This window comes from Setaria viridis, chromosome 2 (genome assembly GCF_005286985.2).
Source record: "Setaria viridis chromosome 2, Setaria_viridis_v4.0, whole genome shotgun sequence".
Lineage (NCBI taxonomy): Eukaryota > Viridiplantae > Streptophyta > Magnoliopsida > Poales > Poaceae > Setaria > Setaria viridis.
This window is the reverse complement of record NC_048264.2, coordinates 44,595,832-44,613,693: the sequence shown is the minus strand read 5'-3', so window position 1 is coordinate 44,613,693 and position 17,862 is coordinate 44,595,832. Positions and strand designations below refer to the sequence as shown.

General features: G+C 43.7%; 3 protein-coding genes across 3 annotated transcripts; all 3 read left to right on the top strand.

The window, feature by feature from the left end:
• Nucleotides 1-350: 350 nt before the first annotated feature.
• Nucleotides 351-7,299, top strand: LOC117845241 (calmodulin-binding transcription activator 3). Its single transcript, XM_034726207.2, has 13 exons — nt 351-590; nt 1,021-1,140; nt 1,514-1,629; nt 2,062-2,150; nt 2,256-2,298; nt 2,741-2,918; nt 3,032-3,151; nt 3,224-3,552; nt 4,056-4,394; nt 4,578-5,263; nt 5,342-5,918; nt 6,592-6,924; nt 7,035-7,299. Exons 1-13 carry the CDS (start codon nt 548-550, stop codon nt 7,149-7,151), a joined length of 3,090 nt encoding a protein of 1,029 aa, XP_034582098.1. The 5' UTR covers nt 351-547; the 3' UTR covers nt 7,152-7,299.
• A 422-nt stretch (nt 7,300-7,721) lies between these two features.
• LOC117845245 (multifunctional methyltransferase subunit TRM112 homolog A) lies at nt 7,722-8,424 on the top strand. The gene has a single exon (XM_034726211.2). It carries the CDS (start codon nt 7,889-7,891, stop codon nt 8,282-8,284), a length of 396 nt encoding a protein of 131 aa, XP_034582102.1. The 5' UTR covers nt 7,722-7,888; the 3' UTR covers nt 8,285-8,424.
• Nucleotides 8,425-14,182: 5,758 nt separating this feature from the next.
• On the top strand, nt 14,183-17,652 carry LOC117845244 (signal peptidase complex-like protein DTM1). The gene is made up of 2 exons (XM_034726210.2): nt 14,183-14,679; nt 17,301-17,652. Exons 1-2 carry the CDS (start codon nt 14,186-14,188, stop codon nt 17,386-17,388), a joined length of 582 nt encoding a protein of 193 aa, XP_034582101.1. The 5' UTR covers nt 14,183-14,185; the 3' UTR covers nt 17,389-17,652.
• The last annotated feature ends 210 nt before the right edge of the window (nt 17,653-17,862 follow it).

Below are 17,862 nucleotides of genomic sequence, written 5' to 3'. Positions count from 1 at the left end.
AATACATGCCAAATAAAAATATGTATTAAAATAATCCTAAGTTTATTTTTGATAGGTGCGGATAGAGCCAAAGTTTTAAATTAGTATATGAACTAAATTTGATTTCTCAAGAGGAAATGATTGATATCAAATATTTTTTTTTTGCAATCCAAATTGATCAATGCATAGAAAGCCAACCAAGAATCCATCGCGGATTATGGGTGCCCCTGGGATTCCTGCTAAGCCGAAGACGTCCAAGCACTAGCGACGGCGGAAGCCCACCCACCGAAGCGACAGTCGAGGCAGGGGCATTCCGGTCATTCCCCACCAGTCCCCTCCCTTCTACTGCTACTTTTTTTCTCCCTTTTCCCACTCGTCACACTCACCGCCGTCGCAGCAAATATTCCAATCCGACGGCGCCGTGTCCTCAAATCCCGTGAGGCACCTCGCCGCGCAGACAAAAATCCCCAAATCCCCTCGAGAGCCCTGCGATTTTTAGCCTCCCAAACCCAGCGATTCGAGCCGGCGGTGGCGGCGGCGGCTGCGGCGGCCCCGGTCGGATCGTGGCATGGCGGAGATTCGCAAGTACGCCATGTCCAACCAGCCCCCAGGTACGCGCGGGTCGGCCTCTCGGTTTCCGCCACAGCTGAGTTGATCCGTATGCCTCCGCGGAGGCTGGTCTCCTCGGAATTTAGGGATATTTTTACCGTTTGTTCGTTTAGGGCCGAGCTGATGCCTTGTGTTGATATCTACTTAGGGTTTTGTGGTTGCGTGTTTGGGTGTGATTCTAGGGCTTCACGTTATGCTTAGAACAACAACTCATCGTTAGAAGTAGAACTAATCATTTTTTGTTTCTGTTTCTGGATTTAGAACTGATTTATTCTTTCAGAGGCTCACAAGGTGTTTGAATTTGTCAAAAATGAAAGGATAATGGTTGAGCATAAAAGGAAATATAGTGCATGTGCTAGTGTGGGAAGCATGGCACTAGTGATTGCTGGTGTCTTTGGCTAATGACTGATTAATGTCGCCGTTAATCTGCAGATATTGCTCAGATACTGCTGGAAGCTCAGAATAGGTGGTTGCGGCCCACCGAAATCTGCCAAATCTTGTCAAACTACAAGAAGTTCTCCATTGCACCTGAGCCGCCGAACAGACCTCCAAGTATTGCTTCTTCTTAGTTGCACTATTCCCCTCCTGAACACATTGGCAGGCAGTGTTAGCCATTTAATCTTTTTTCGGTTTATTAGATGCTGGATTGCTGTAGACTTGTGCTCAGTTGGCATGTAGGATGGTACAGCATAGAGGATGCATATTGAGATTTTTTAATTTTGTAGGAAGATTTACTCTTACCTCATTTTTTTCTGGAATACATCAGGATTGCAGTTTATTAGTTTTCCTTTTTTGTTTTGTTGGATGCCGTAGACTTGCGCTCAGGTGATTTATAGCATGGAAGTGGCATCATGGATACATTATGAGAATCTTTATGCCGTAATAAAAGAAATATTTAATTATGCTCTAACTGCAAATATTTCAGGTGGTTCGCTGTTTCTGTTTGATCGGAAAATATTGAGATACTTCAGAAAGGACGGACACAACTGGAGAAAGAAAAAGGATGGAAAGACAGTCAAAGAAGCTCACGAGAAGCTTAAAGTTAGTGCAAATTCTCTGTACAGAACTTTGTTTTCTCATATTCTCATAAAATTCAAAGGAATATTGAAAATATGATGCCTATTGCTGTGGTTCATGAAACACACTGAGTCACTTCGTACCATTAGTTTCTGGATGTAGTCTGTTTCTAGATACTGATCTCTTATCTACATGGTATTATTATAGAAGTAAATGAAGTTCTACTCTCTTTTTTTCATAGCAGTGTTAAAACTTAAGAAGTTCTGAGTAATGTGTCACTGATATTTCTGTTATGCTGCCAATAAAATTTAACCTTTTATTAATGAAAAGGATGATGGGAATTGCATGGTCATTGGTCATATGCCAAATGACCGCAGCATTTTTTTTCTGGCAATCTGTTGTTATTGACTGTGATTCAACCACCAGACTACTAAAGCTGAAAGCTTGTTTCTTTAGGTTGGAAGTGTTGATGTACTTCATTGCTACTATGCACATGGGGAGGATAATGAGAACTTCCAAAGACGGACATATTGGCTACTAGAAGAGTAAGTGCTAGAACAGTATTATAACTTAAATGGATATAATGTAAATAAAAGTATGAGATGCTGCCATTATAAAGTGTCATGATATGACTATTCTCCTTTTTTCAGGGGTTTCATGAATATCGTTCTGGTCCACTACCTTGAAATCAAGGTATGTTTACTTTCATACACGAACTTGTTTTTCGGCATTTTCTTTTTAAGTTTTGATAAGTGTCAGTTGAAAGGCTCATATTTGTGAAGCATCATTGCTAACATTCTTGATATTCACACCTACTCATCCATTTGTATTAGTCACACGCCCCCCAATGGAAAAGTAAGAGAACAAATGAAGAAGAAAAATTGACAGGGTACCACAAATTGTGACTGGAATAGTCTATGCTAGAGTATGGGTATTTGCATACTAGAAGTTTGCTACTGTTGTACCCGGTTCTCCATATCACTTGCTAACTATAATGAATTCTTTCTGGCAGTGAAATAACATCCTGTTAGGGTGCAAAATTTTTCTGAATCCAGCTTTTGCTTTGACCCAAGTCCTTTATTAAGATTATTTTATTTCTATATCTGATTGCTCAATCTGAATTATTTTTTTGCAGGGTGGTAAACAAAATTTCAATCGTGCTAAAGAAGCTGAAGAGAATGCAGGATTATCTAGTGCTGATAGTCCTGCATGTTCAAACTCTTTCGCTAGTCAGAGCCAGGTAGCCTCCCAATCTATGGATGCTGAAAGCCCAATTAGTGGACAGATTTCGGAATATGAAGATGCTGAAACAGGTCTTGCTGTTTCTCTATCTTCGTTCTGCATCATCTGCACTAAGTATACAATAACTGATGCATGATCAATAATAAATCTTTCGGTGCGTCTAAAGCATAATTCATTGCAACAGATAATTGTCGAGCAAGCTCCAGATACCACCCTTTCACTGAGATGCAGCAGCCTGTGGATGGGATCATGATGGGTAACTTTTTGGGTGCTTCAGCTCCAAGTGCTTCTGTAAATAATCTAGGCAAGCCTTTTACTCTATCTTCAAAGGTTTCAGAAAAATGTCAGCTTTCAGCTCATGTTTCATTTACTACAGGTGCAGGTTATCTTGGTGAAATGCAGCCTACGCCAGCTAACTTTACCAATCATTTTGTCACTCACGATGACATATCTAGTGCTTTCAATGAAACTGGAGCTGGGTTAAGAGGTGGTCCCAAAACTCCAATTGATTCAATGCGGTTTAGTGAACCGGTTCCAGAATATCCAGGTGGCTTCACGGAGCCAACACTCTATTCTTCTGTTGCTACAGTGGGTAACAATCTGGATGATAGTTTGCAGACATTTATGTCTGAGGCACTTTACACCAACAACCTCACTCAAAACGAAGTTGACGCGCTGAATGCTGCTGGCATAACATCTTCGCAGGTGATTTTCTATCTTCTTGTCATCTATCGATGTCTTGCAATGTCCTAGTTCCTATGCTGCTGTGCTTCTCTACACCCACTCTTTACTGGCGACAGTTGTGTCCAGTAGACCAGTCCACCTGCAGAGGTGTACGTTCCTTCCTGCTCTGCAGCATCTTAGTAGTGCATTGTTTGGGAAGTGCCTTTCAATTTTATCTTTAAATCTTTGAGCACTTACAATTTGGATCTCAAAGGCATAACCCAGGAGAAATAATATTCACTAGTGGTCTTCTTGTGCAAATAATAGGTCAACTTAACATGTCCGCTGCTGCCTTATGTATGTCGAATTACTATGTAGAAAGCACTAAATTCAGTGGAGCACTTATGGTTGACACCTAGCTGTAACAAATTGTCTTGAATAGTTCAATATATCTGTGCTTTGTAATTTACAGTAGTATCCAAACGTGACACATGAAAAGTTTACCTACTTCTATGTACTGATATGATGTGATCCTCTATTTTCAGGCTGAGAATGATGGTTATACAGATCAAAGTGCTAGATATCCACTTTTAAAGCAGTCTTCATTAGATCTCTTTAAGATTGAGCCAGATGGTTTGAAGAAATTTGACAGCTTCTCAAGGTGGATGAGCAATGAACTTGCAGAGGTTGCTGATTTGGATATTAAGTCCAGTTCTGATGCTTTCTGGAGTACTACTGAAACTGTGAATGTTGCTGATGGATCTAGTATACCTATCAATGAGCAGTTAGATGCATTTGTAGTCAGCCCCTCGCTTTCCCAAGACCAGCTCTTCAGCATCATTGATGTATCTCCAAGCTGGGCATACAATGGCACGAAGACTAAGGTTTGTATTTTGTACCATCTGTTACTATTACTACCATTATCATTTTTAGTATGCTGCTTTCCTGTCCGTAGGCCCATTGTATATGAGGCGCCCAAGACTTACTAGCATGTTGAGTGCTCTGTTCTTGTAATTTCAGTAATTAACAGTGTTCTGTTTCTATCTTTTGCTTCTTATACAATGCAGGTCTTAATTACTGGTACATTCTTGGCAAAAAAAGAAGATGTGGAAAATTCCAGGTGGTCTTGTATGTTTGGGGATGTTGAAGTAGCTGCTGAAGTTTTAGTGGATGGCTCCTTGCGTTGTTATACGCCAGTGCATCATTCTGGACGGGTTCCATTTTATGTGACATGTTCAAACAGAGTAGCTTGCAGTGAAGTGCGAGAATTTGAGTTCCGTGATTCTGAGACCCATTATATGGAGACTTCAGATCCGCATACTACTGGCATAAATGAAATGCATCTACATATTCGTCTTGAGAAGTTACTTTCCCTGGGGCCAGAAGACTATGAAAAGTATGTTTTGAGTAATGGAAATAAGTCTGAGTTGGTTGACACTATTAATTCCTTAATGCTCGACGATAAATTGTCAAATATGGCATTGTCTTCTGGTGAGAAGGAATTATCGACTGTACGGGATCAGAATGTTGAGAAACAGGTGAAAGAAAAGCTGTATTATTGGCTTATCCATAAGATACATGATGATGGAAAAGGTCCAAATGTGCTAGGCAAGGAAGGACAAGGTGTGATTCATTTAGTAGCCGCACTTGGCTATGATTGGGCTATAAAACCAATAGTTGCTGCAGGCGTAAAAGTAAACTTTAGGGATATTCGTGGATGGACTGCGCTTCACTGGGCTGCATCTTGTGGAAGGTATTGCAAAAATAATTTACATATGGTAGTTCTGAATCTCCTTTTCATGCTTAACTTATTGTATCTCTGTAATTTTAGGGAGCGTACAGTTGGTGCACTGATAGCAAACGGAGCTGATCCTGGTGCTTTGACAGATCCAACACAGCAGTTCCCATCTGCGACTCCTGCTGATTTAGCATCAGAAAATGGACACAAAGGCATAGCCGGTTTTCTTGCCGAGTCTGCTTTGACAAATCACCTTTCAGCTCTTACACTAAAAGAATCGCAGGGTGGCAATGTGGAAGAAATAGGTGGATTAACAGCAGCTGAAGAGTTTGCAGAGCCTAGTTCTGCTCAGCTCGCTTGTGTGGATTCTCAGGAAGAGTCCTTAAAAGATTCACTTGGTGCGGTTCGTAAATCAACTCAAGCTGCAGCCAGAATATTTCAAGCTTTTAGGGTGGAATCATTCCACAGAAAGAAAGTGATCGAATATGGAGATGATGATTGTGGATTATCTGATGAACGCACGCTTTCACTTATTTCGCTTAAAAATGCGAAACCTGGACACAGTGATATGCCTATGCATTCTGCTGCAGTTCGTATTCAAAACAAGTTTAGAGGGTGGAAAGGAAGAAAGGAGTTTATGATTATCCGACAGAAAATTGTGAAGATACAGGTATTTCTATTTTCTAGTCTATAATCTTGTTTTTGTTTGCTGAAATTTCATACAACCGCATCTTTCATTTGTTCATACTATACTTAATATCGTAAATTAAGCATTGTACAAACCAGCTAAAAAGTAATTTGATGAAATTATGCTCCACACTATGGATTGCTCAGTGCCAAACATTTTGAGAAATCACTGTTTAGTGTTGCTTGTCAGATTTCAGTCATCTGTATCAAACTACCTGTTTACACCCATTTGATATTTTTTTTTCATTGGGCAAATCATTCCAAGCTCCATTTCTTCGGTGATGCAGCAAGTTTTTTCAGCCACGGGTCATTTAGTTTGGATCAGATGCAAAAAAACATAAAGTCAAGTGTTTGTTACTCCCTCCGTTCCAAATTGTAGGTCGTTTTGACTTTTCTAGGTTCATAAAAATTATTATGCATCCAGATATACACTGCATCAAGATGCATAATAATATCTATGCACCTAGAAAAGCCAAAACGATCTACAATTTGGAACGGATGGAGTAGTACTGTAGTAGTCATGGTCTTGACATTTCAGTTGACAACGCTACATTTACTTGACGATAAGAGTGACGCATTAAGTTAGGTTGTCAAGTACAACTGTAAAATTCCCATCCCTTATTCTTTTCTGTATCTAACTGTACATTGTTTATTAGGCCCATGTACGAGGACATAATGTAAGGAAAAACTATCGGAAGGTGGTCTGGTCTGTTGGCATCGTGGAGAAAGTCATACTGAGGTGGAGGAGAAAGAGAAGGGGCTTGCGAGGTTTCCAAGCTGAGAAACAACTTGAAGGCCCATCATCGCAGATCCAACCTGCAAAGTCTGAGGCTGAGGATGAATACGATTACTTGAAGGATGGCAGGAAACAGGCTGAAGGCCGGCTACAAAGAGCACTTGCTCGTGTGCATTCCATGACCCAGTATCCTGAAGCAAGGGACCAGTACCGCAGGCTGCAAACCTGTGTTAACGAGCTGCAGGAGTCCCAGGTCCTCTTTATTTTTTCTCTAACAATAATCATCGTTTCCTTGAGCACTAACTAACATGCCATGGGTAGCGATCGATTTAACTTTGTATATGCTGTTTGATATTTGAACAGGCAATGCAGGATGGGATGCTGAGTGACGCAGCTGGCACCGATGGGGGTGATTTAATGGCTGAACTGGAGGAGCTGTGCCGGGGCGATGGTGATGCGCCAATGTCGACTATTTCATGACATTGAGCTTACTAGATCAGTTAGGCAGTGACCCGTTCTTTACCAGACTAGATGTAAATTCCTGTTACTAGATGGTCTGTTCTCACCGTTGGACACCATATATGATATAGCTAATACAATGGACTTTATAGTTCGACTTGCACTTGCACCTCGTTGTTGCGGATGTTGGTTTTTGTTTTTTCTGTAGCTCCATGTATGCCGTTGGGTGGGTCGTTTGCAGGCATCATGCTTGACAATTGACCTGCGCTCGATGCGATTATGTGTGAGGATTGTTCGCCCGTTCGGTTTTGAAGTTTCGTTGTTTAATCCAGCAACAAATGCTTCTGGTATTCTAACAATTTGTTCAAGCCAAAAATCCAAAATAGGTGCCCCGTTCGCTGTTAGCCCTATCCAATTGTCGCACCAGGCCTGTATTTCCTGAAGCTGGATGGTTACCATCTATCTGCCTGCTGAGTTTACGCATTGGACATGGATTAGCGTATTCCTTCTAGCCGCCTTCTGCGGCCGTGCGCGTGTCGCATGATCCTCCATGGTAGCGCGAATCTCAAAGCAACAAACCCATCCAAAACCCTTTCTCCCCTGCCTCTCCGAATCTTCATCAGCCACCGTCCAGCCCCCATTCCCCCTACTCCGCTAGGGTTTTTCTCCGCAGCCGCAGCACGCCGCCGGAGCAGCGCGAGATCACCTACGCCGTCGGCAGAGGAGAAGCAGCAGCTCGGATCCCATCCAATCGAGAGATGAGGCTCCTGACGCACAACATGCTGGCGTCGAACGTCCGGGGTGCGACGACCGGCTACCCGCTGAAGCTGGAGGCGGCTAAGTGGGTGACCAAGGAGGTGGACCTCAACGCCGACTTCATCCGCGGCCTCCTCCCGAAGATCGACTGGCGCGCCCTCGTCGCCGCCACCCGCGCTCTCGGCCTCCCCGAGCTGCTCCCTGAGGAGCAGCCCCCCGAGGAGGAGATCTTCGCCGAGGGCGCCGCCGACGTCGAAGGCAGCGCCATCCGCCGCATCCACCACGCGCTCCTCGAGATCCACGTCCAGGAGGGCTCCCTCGTCTGCCCCGATACCAGCCGCTGCTTCCCCATCGACAAGGGCATCCCCAACATGATGCTGCACGAGGACGAGGTCTGATGCGTGAGTCTCGCCACGGTCGCCTTTGCTTACCTGCTCGTTGTCGGCTGTCATAAAAGGGTTCAAGGGCTTGTGGCTGTGAAATATAAATGTGGATGATGACGTTATAATTTGAATGGATGACCGTGTTCTGTTTGGAATTTCGTTTTTGTCCCAGTAATTTGATACGGCTGAAATTGGATACTGCAACTTTATGTGTGCCTTTTAGTGTGGAATTGGGGGTGATTTGGTGGAACCAATAATTTCTCATTGAGTTTTGTGTTTGCAGTTGTTCCCAGTGGATCAATTGTTCCACAGAAAACTTTATGCTAATCAGGTTCGGTTATAGCAGTTCCAGTGAGGAAATTGCTTTTTGGTTGAGTAGTTTGGTGCCAAACTATGATGTTTTCTTGTAATTGTGTTAGAGGTGCTTGCTTAGGTGGTTAGTCAAGTTGATGTGAGCTTTGTGAACCTTGACGCTGAACTTGCAGCTTTGCTCTCACTGAGGTGATAGTAGATCGATGCATATAGTTGCACTTCGCATTTGTGCAGATATCAAGTCTTGGCCGCTGTCAGTTTGTGGTGATGCATAATAATACTGTTTAAGTGAAGAAATTTACTTGCACATCCTTGCAAACAGCCGATTGGATTGCTTATACACTTTGTATAACATAATATCATCCTTGCAAATTTGAGTGAACATATAGTTTCTTGGTGCACAGATCCAAGAATATATTCTCATAGGGTTTTCTCTGCATCTCTATCATCCATCTCGAATTAGCTCCTTGAAGTTACCTATGTATGATATTCAAGTATGTTGTGTCTACAACTTGCATTTGTAAGTCCAAGTCGTGTTACTATGTTTTACTTCCAATTTAATTGTTAATTGCTGTACCTTGCCCATCTCATTTCCTCATCTAGCTGTTCACTATGTGATAGGATGATGATATCATTATACTCATTGTGATTTTACTTTATTAGCTTGCAATGACAAGTATATGCCAGTTAGGATGATTATGTCTGTGCATTGCTAATTGTATGGTGTGGAATCCAGTTATCGGGTGTAACCCCTATAAGTCAATCATCTGTGTCCGTGAGCAAATATTTCATCCTCCTGCATTTATACTACGAAGATGCATGCTTGTACAATTATTGCTATCTGATTTGGGCAGTTTCAGAAATACCCTTTCAGAGGAATAGCGCACCAAATACTTACAGGTTTTATCAATGATATACCCTTTGGCCTTGATGCACAACCTATTTGCTGAATATATGTTGCATAACATTCTTCTATGTGTTTGATAATGGTGCTCAACCTCAGTTTTCTTGATTATGAAGCTGAAATCTGGGACTACACATCTGAATTCATGTTGGATTTTTATGTTTTTTTGAAGGAACCAATTTGTGTATCAGTCACCAGCTTATCAGTGGGTGAGTTGGTGGCCAATTTTTTTCGCTATTGTAAGCATTTAGATTTTTTTCCATGTACAGTTATCCCTATTTTACCAAATACAAGGTCTCCTTTCACTAGTGATGAGCTGAGCTTATGACAACATTCAAAAGGAAGCTATTTGTTAGCACTTATGGAAATTTTGGCACTTTGACGATTCATTTATTTTATATTATATTATTTATGGTTATAAATTTATAAACATTGTAGAGTATATTTGATTACTAATCCAACCATATAAAATGTACATTATAAAAATAAAAAATTAATAGTCAAATTATTGGTCAAAGATTGCAAAGTTTGAACCATGATATGCGTGTGCGCCTTATAAATAAAAACGGATTGATTATTTGTTAATCTTCATGTCTTCAACATCTCCTTTCCTCATTTGGCTGTGTTGATCAATATACTTGCGTTTGATGTTCACTATGTGGTATGATGACATTCATTGCGGTAGGTTTAAAGTATTGCCATGTCAGCTGCAGTTGTAGCAATGACAGTATTTGAATAACCGATATGCCAGTTAAGATTATTTTGACTGCATGTTTTTTTGTTAAGATAATTTGATGATATTGATTCTGTAGCAAGGATTTCATCCTCATGCATTGATCTTGTGGTCTTGCACAAATATTTCGTGGATAGATAAATATTCAAGGTAGTTGCACTGAAGATGTTTGTACGATCTTGTTATGTGATTTGGATACTGTTCAGAAGTCGCATTTTAGGATAACAATGTACCAGACCATTGTGTTTCTCACAAATATTATGCTTTTGCCTTCTTGTTGAGTAATATTTGTTGAATCCATGTTGCACAACCATTCTTTGTGTTTGACTTGAGCTGTGCTTGGGACGGGCTCGGAGCGTCCCTCTGAATCTCTGATGCCCGAGTTTTGTTAACCGTGAAAGCCAAATCTAGCACCCCATTAGATGAAAGCACAGTTGTATGTCCACCCAGCTCATCGAAGCAGCAACCCGCTATCTGTGGGTGAGTTGGTCACCAAAAAGTTGTCTTTGACATTGCAAGCAGCTTAGAATCTCCTCTAGGTAAGATATCATTATATTTCGGCAAACTGATGGTCCGGGCGACGAGTTGATTGAGCTGACGAGGACATTGAAACTGAAGCATCTGATAGCTCATGCCATATTGGGCGGTCAATGCGATCATCAGTGCTACATGATGTGAGTACTTACTTGCTTAATGATGCTGGTGACATCCGGCCCATACGCAGGACAACGACGGCTTCAGGATCCTGGCTTTTTGTTTCGCCCTGAGCTTATCCTTCAGGCTAGCACAGAGTAGCATCTCGAACCATTTTTCTTCTTTACTGATAAATTAAAAGGTCCTTTAATCGTGCGCCAGAAAAGCCAAAGGAAATAGCCAGATAAATAAATACTGCAGAAGTCGCGGCAAATTGATAGAGACAGTTTGGGTGAAGTGAAGGCGATGGAGATATGGGATGGCCGGAGCTTGCGGTGGCCCGTTGAACGGTGGCGGGGCGATGTTTTGGATGGCTGGGTAGTCGGTAGGTGCTGATGCGCATAGCTGACAGTGGCCTCTGGAGCCACTAATCAGGATATTCCCTGCAAATTATGCGAACGTGAAAAGCGAGTCAGGATAATTCTATGTAGTTCTGCAAACGTGAATAGCGAGTCCATGGGAGGCGCTGCTTTGTGCCCTGAAGAAGTGCAGACGGAAGCTAAGCCATTCCTATAATCGTATTTATAAAGCGTGATGTTTATGGCACGATATTCCGATTAAACTTTAATCATTTATTTATCCTATAATATATTATTTATGATTACAAATTTATAATTATTGGGAAGTGTATTCGATTGCAACTCCAAACATTTTAAGTTTACATTAAAAAAATATTAGCTAAATTATTGGTCAAAGATTGTAAAATTTGAATTTTGATATGCGTGTGCACAAGTATCTATTTGATTACAACTCCAATCATTTTAAGTTTACATTATAAAAAAATATCTAAATTATCGATCAAATATTACAAATTTCAATTTTGATATGCGTGCGTGCCTTATAAATAGGAACGGAGAGAGTACGTATAATACTGATAGGTTGTCCTAAACACCACATTTAAAAGCTGAGGTAGTAATATTTAAATCTTCTAAACTTGATGTTATAGGGAATATTGGTTATCCGCCACGGTTTACCACGCCAAGGTTTGACGGCGCCACAAATACAGCGATGTGCTTGGTTGGTCATTTTTGTGCCGCTGGCGCCAATTCTGAGCGCCACAGTTTCTGCGTGGCTGGTTGTAGCCGCCAACCAAACAACCTCGTAAACGGAATGCACCTTGTACAAAATACCTTTCAACTTTGCAAAAGCTATCTTTAAAAAAAACAAATAAACAGGCCCCTCGTAAACTTAGGAACAATTGAGAAGGAAATAAGTAGCAGCTACAATTCGTATCTTTGTTTTCGACGAAAAGTACAGGTCCTTGTGCCGTCCCACATGGAGGAATCCGGTACCACGACCCCGCAGAATTACTCCAAGACGATCGATCGATCGCCATTCATCGGATCCTCAACCCCCCTACTAAATGCAGCGCAATGCCGAATTGGCGATCGATGTGCGTCCATTCAATGGGGACAGGGAAGAAAACGTCCACTACTCTGGAGTGCATACCATAGCAGGCCAAACAGTGCGTCGCAGTTGCAAGATCAAAGCGTTTACGTGTACCCGAGTACCGATCCATGATCGATGAGATGGAGCACTGTCCAATGATGCTACGCCACCACACAGTGTCAACGTTGGTAGCAACAGGCCGCTACCATGAGGACCGGCTGAGATGTGGTGTCCAAGGGCACAGGTTTTTGCTCCACTGTCGATCTTTGCATGAAAACAAACTTTCTACAGATAGTGTTGTCAAGAGTCGGCAGCTAGAAAAAGGAAAGGACATCAGCCATCAAACAGTATTTTCCTCTCATAACAAATCAATCGTATCAGCTTTTCAGCTGGCTTATAAGCTGAAGCGAACAGACCCGAAATCATGGTGTTTGCGCCTTGGAGAAGACTGAGATCAAGTGAGCTTTTACCAAGTCATTGTATTCTACAAAGAAGCTTAACGAGCAAAGCTCCAGCTAAATCAAATTTGTCCACTCATCAGTCAACAACACCTTCCTGCTCCATGAGCACGCACGCTGCACGCGAGGTGCGTGCGTTCCCCGTCCCCCGACCCGGAGAAAACTTCCGCTGCGGGTCTATTCCGGCCGCTTACCGACCGGTGGACCGGCCGGCCACCGGCGACCTCTAGCCTGGCGTGTGCGGCGGCGGGGAGAGGCGGACGCGTGCACGACACCCGGTCTTAAAACACCCCCACCTGTCCCGGGCCCGCCGGCTGACCGGCCATCTACTCCTCCTCTACTACTCCCTGCCGCGCCAGCCGGACGGGATCCTCTGCGCCGGCCAGCTCCCACCCCCGCCGGGTGTCGCGCACCGTCCCCTCCCCGTCGGCGCCCGTGCCGGAGACGGGGAGGGCAACCGGGCGCCGTGGGCCCGGCGGTGGCGGGGAGCTCTTGTAGGCGGTTCGCTGGACCAGACCAGGAGAGCCGTGGCCCCACATGGCATTGGGCGCGGTGGCTGCGTCTGCGGGAAGACGGCGGAGAGCTGGTCGCTTTTGGAGTGCGCGATTAGGCGACGGCAACCTCGTGCCGCTCAGCTAAACTCATCTGGGACTGAGCGTGTTTTACGTGCCATCTGGAAACATTTTTTTTGTCTCGTTGCATGACCATCCGATCAATTCCGTGTGCAGGATTAAGTTGAGTACTGCGTTCAAACTCGGCAACCTGCAGCTTTCTCTTTCGCCATGGAGGATGCAACTGCCAACTGGGTAGCCTGCACGACTACACGCTATAACCCTAAGGCGAGAATGAGGAAGGGCACGCTATAACCTGAAGCTTTCTCTTCTGCCATGGAGGAATGCTTCAAGGCGTCGAGTACGCTCATGCATGGGTTGGTCTCCCTCTTTCAGAATGGAGGATGCATGCGTATTCTGTTAGCTCAACCAGATAGATTCGTCATCATAAACTACTTGTGCTAGTGCTACCAACATGTATGCAACATAACATTTCCTTTAAAAATACAATCCTCATTCCATTAAAAATACTTGACCTTTTTCCATCTCCGAAGTGTGACTTTGCTTGCATTTTAGAACCGGTCCATCATGAACAGTTGAAAACGAGAGTTTCCAGCAAATCGATCTGCGAAATCGATGGCGGTTTGTCAACACATGTTGTTGGCGGTTGTCCACGAACCCGCCCTGAAAGCCCCCCCTGGCCTGTGCCGTGCCGTCTGATCTCCTCAGCTAAGCTGCGTGACACGTGGGCTAATAACTTCATTAACTCCTGACAGCGGCTTGCTGATCCACTGTTGCTTGCGGTGGGCCCCACGTGTCTGCCTGTTAATTCCCCCCTCTCGACTTGCCCCCACGCCATAAAAATAGACCGAGTCCATGTCCCCGCGCCAGAGCCCCCGCCCGAAGAGAGACCACCAGCAGCAAAGCGAGCCGGACGGCCAGTGGGGAAGGAAATCGAGACAAGCGGCGGCGGCGGCGGCAGCAGCAGCGCAGGGCGCACGCGCTTCTCGTTTCGTGTCCCCAGGAAGGGGAAGGGACGGAGGCAGGGAGCCGAAGCTTCGAGAAGGGTTGTTCGGTCGAGGAGGAACGGGGAGGCTGGCGGCCGAGGGCCCGGGCGGCATGGGGAGGGACGAGCTGCTGCGGCGGAGCCTCGTGGCGCTGGCGGCGGTCGTGGTGGTTACGGGGCTTGCCACGGCGTCGCTGCGGAAGGCGGCGGCCACGTACGGCTTCGGCATCCTGGCCATCGCCGGCGTGCTGCTCCCGGACTGGGAGTTCTTCGACCGCGACTTCTCCCAGTGGCTCACCCCCATGCCCGCCTCCCGCCGCACCGCCGCGGCCGCCGCCGCCGAGCGCGAGCACGACGTCTGGAAGTAAGACTCCGCAGCCTCTCCCTCCTTCTCCGTGTTCTTTGATCTTTCGCCACGGTCTCTACGTCTGTGGAATTTGTTATTGGGGAGGCTCGAGTACTGCCAAACATCGCTCCTTTCTACGCTTCTCAAGTAGTGAAATTCTGGTTGATTTTTTGGGTATATAGACATCTTGCTTTATTGGGGATCGAGATGGGGTACAGGCCACATGCTTGCATAGTTCCGGATCGGATGATTTGTTTCTCAACTTTTAATTTCAGAATTTTGATGCAAGTTCTTGCTCGTTGTTCAAAGTGGCAGTCGAATTGCGTGGCTGGGTTTGTGGCACCTGAGAACGATAAACTTTTAAGCAATTTCCACTCACCAGGATTTACCTTCCTTTACAAAAGGTCGGGGTTTGCATTTGTTCTGAAGAGAGTTCTAATGCACGCTAGTGGATAGCTGAGGTACTGAGATTTGTTCTTGATCTTTTGGATTCGACACAATAGATCGAACGCGCCATGATCTCTGTATGGCCCAGAATATTGTTGCATTAATTCTTGATCTAGAATCATAACAATCGATGGGCCCTGAAGATACAATGCGATCACGGAAAGGAAGCAAATTGCTTGAATGGTACTGTTTAGAAAAGAAAATGTCTCGCCAGTAGCAGTAATATTTGAGATAGGGACTTGCGGACCTATAACTAGTTTAGTTGCAGAATAATAGGGTCGCTGGCGGGTGGTCCTCTCTGCTTTTATTGCTGCTATCGATCGCATTGGTTCAGTGTCCTATTGCTCCGTTCTATAGAGCAGCTGGAGGTTGGTTTATGGTTGTGTTTGTGTTGATGAAACTTTTAGAAGTCAAAATCATGTGGATGTAAGTTTGAGCCATTGATTCTTTGCATAACCTAATAGCAGTTGAACAGTTGGTGTTTTAAGTAGTGGATTAGGTTTTGTAGTTTGACTATGAGCAGCTGAAATATCGCCTTTCGGGACAACTTATGTGTCCTTTGATGTACAAGTTTCTACAGGTTGGTTACCTGCTTGTCGCTATTATATGTAGAACGTAGAGGAAGTCAGTTTTTTTGACTTGGAGAAAACTTAATGCATTTGTCTAGAAGTGACCTATACTATCTGATGTTTTAAAAAGTGTTAGAAATGAAAGACAACTGCTATCTTGATGGTGCTTGTTTATTGGTCGATGGAAGCCCAAGTGTAGCAGGTATTAGCATGAGGTGTAATATAATGAGTCCACCAGCGAGAGATGAAAATTGACCCTCCTTGGAACAAACCCCTTGAGCACGTACATGCCTGAATTCTCCTGACTGTTTTTCTTGATAGCCTGGATATTCTTACAGCATTGTAATATTAGCACCCAAGAGAAGTGATATCAGATAAAGATTTTGAGTGTTGGTATTCTGATCATGGTTTAGATTGATGTCACTCTAGTCATTCTGCTTGGTCGTATCTCTGAACGTCTGAAAACGTTACTATCAAAATGATCAATTGCTGTCCAGTTGTTTACATAGGTCACCTGGTGTATTTTTAGTTAGAGGGGCACTAAAGTAAAAGGTCAAGCCAGCTCTGACCTCTTAATATCTGGTGAAACCTGCAAACAGAACAGTCCTTTCCTTTCTGAACCTTATTCTTGATATAGAATAATCTGGAAGGCATATTTGACCTACTTTTAGGTTGCTAGTAACAATTGTATAGACAATAAGCATGTCAGTATCCTTTTGTTTCAAGGGTAATTACCACCATTTGGTTTCATAAGTTACACTTGGCGCCTAACAATGAATTTAGTTCCTGTACCAACAATAGCTATCCTATCATATTCAGAGCACTACAATATTATTATTACTTGAACATGTCTGCATGAGGCTTTGCTGGTTCTAACATACTTAGGTCCATGACCTATAGAAGTGCTCACATGATTTCCATAGTGACTAACTTCAACAGTTATTACAGAGTAGGCAGGTGATAGTGCTTTGAAGCTCATCAAAATCTGATGATAATCTCTGAGGTTTGTCGGTGACAAGCCTCGCGATTTAAATAGCAAAATTTGTCAGTGTTTCAGTTAAGGGTTGGCTGCACTGACTGGTGTAGAATATGGACTTTATATCACTCAGCTTGTCCTACTCTAGAATTTTATATCACTAGGTTATTGAGCTTTCACCTAATTTTGGCATCAGATTTTGACTGATGTTTTGAAACAGTTATGGGACAAAGCTCCTATCATTTCGAAGACAATTAAACCAACTGCAAATCGCAAGTCATTGCGCTCACTGCAAACAAATGGGCATCTGCACCATGCCTTAACACTTGAGTTGAGCACCGGCATTTGTGGCTGCCAGATCACAGCTAGAAAACTAGGCCTAAGAGTTTTCTTGATGCCATCAAGAAGAATATTTCTCTGATGAAGTATGGAATACTATTCGTTCCTAATGGTGGACGTGTAGCTGTTTACTGTTGATTGCTATTCTTAATCTTGCCTGTCCCCTGCATGCTCAGTGTTACTCTGCATTTAGCGCGCGTGAAAGTGAAACAATTTCTAGTCCTGCTGCTGATGTAGCTCCAGTTTTATTTTGCTGTCAACACAAATACTAACCTTCATGTCCTGTTTTTTTTTTTTACCTCGTGCAGATTCAAGCCCTACCCGCTCAGGATGGCCATGCTGACGACGATCTACGGGTTCGGGCTATACAAGTGGTGGATGTACGTATCTAGCTAGTGGATCCTCCTCTTTCCCCCCTGTAGTGAAGTTCTTTTTTTGGAAGAAACACCATGACATTGCCTTCTCATGTCCCACCATTCTTCATTGTGATCAGATCAGCCAGTTATATATTTGCCTGGTTATACGCTGCTGATACGAAAAAAAATCTTCTGATGGGAAACTCCCGACACAAGTTGATTGTATGTAACTAGCGGGTTTTGTAATGTGGAAACGCCATCATTCTTATTTCTTAGCTTGAAAACACGAAGCTAGGTTTTATTCCTTCTCCTCTTCGTCACTCTTGCAGCCTTCCTTCATGAATCATGATGCTTCTCCATCAGAAACCTTGATTTTCAGAGGAATATGAATATATATAGTACTGTGCCTCACCCTGATCTTGCACAACCTGTTTCTGATGCTGTGACAGTTACTATGTTGAGCCGAGGCCGAACAAGAACAAACTTGGTTTGGTGTGAGTGGCTTTCACTGGTT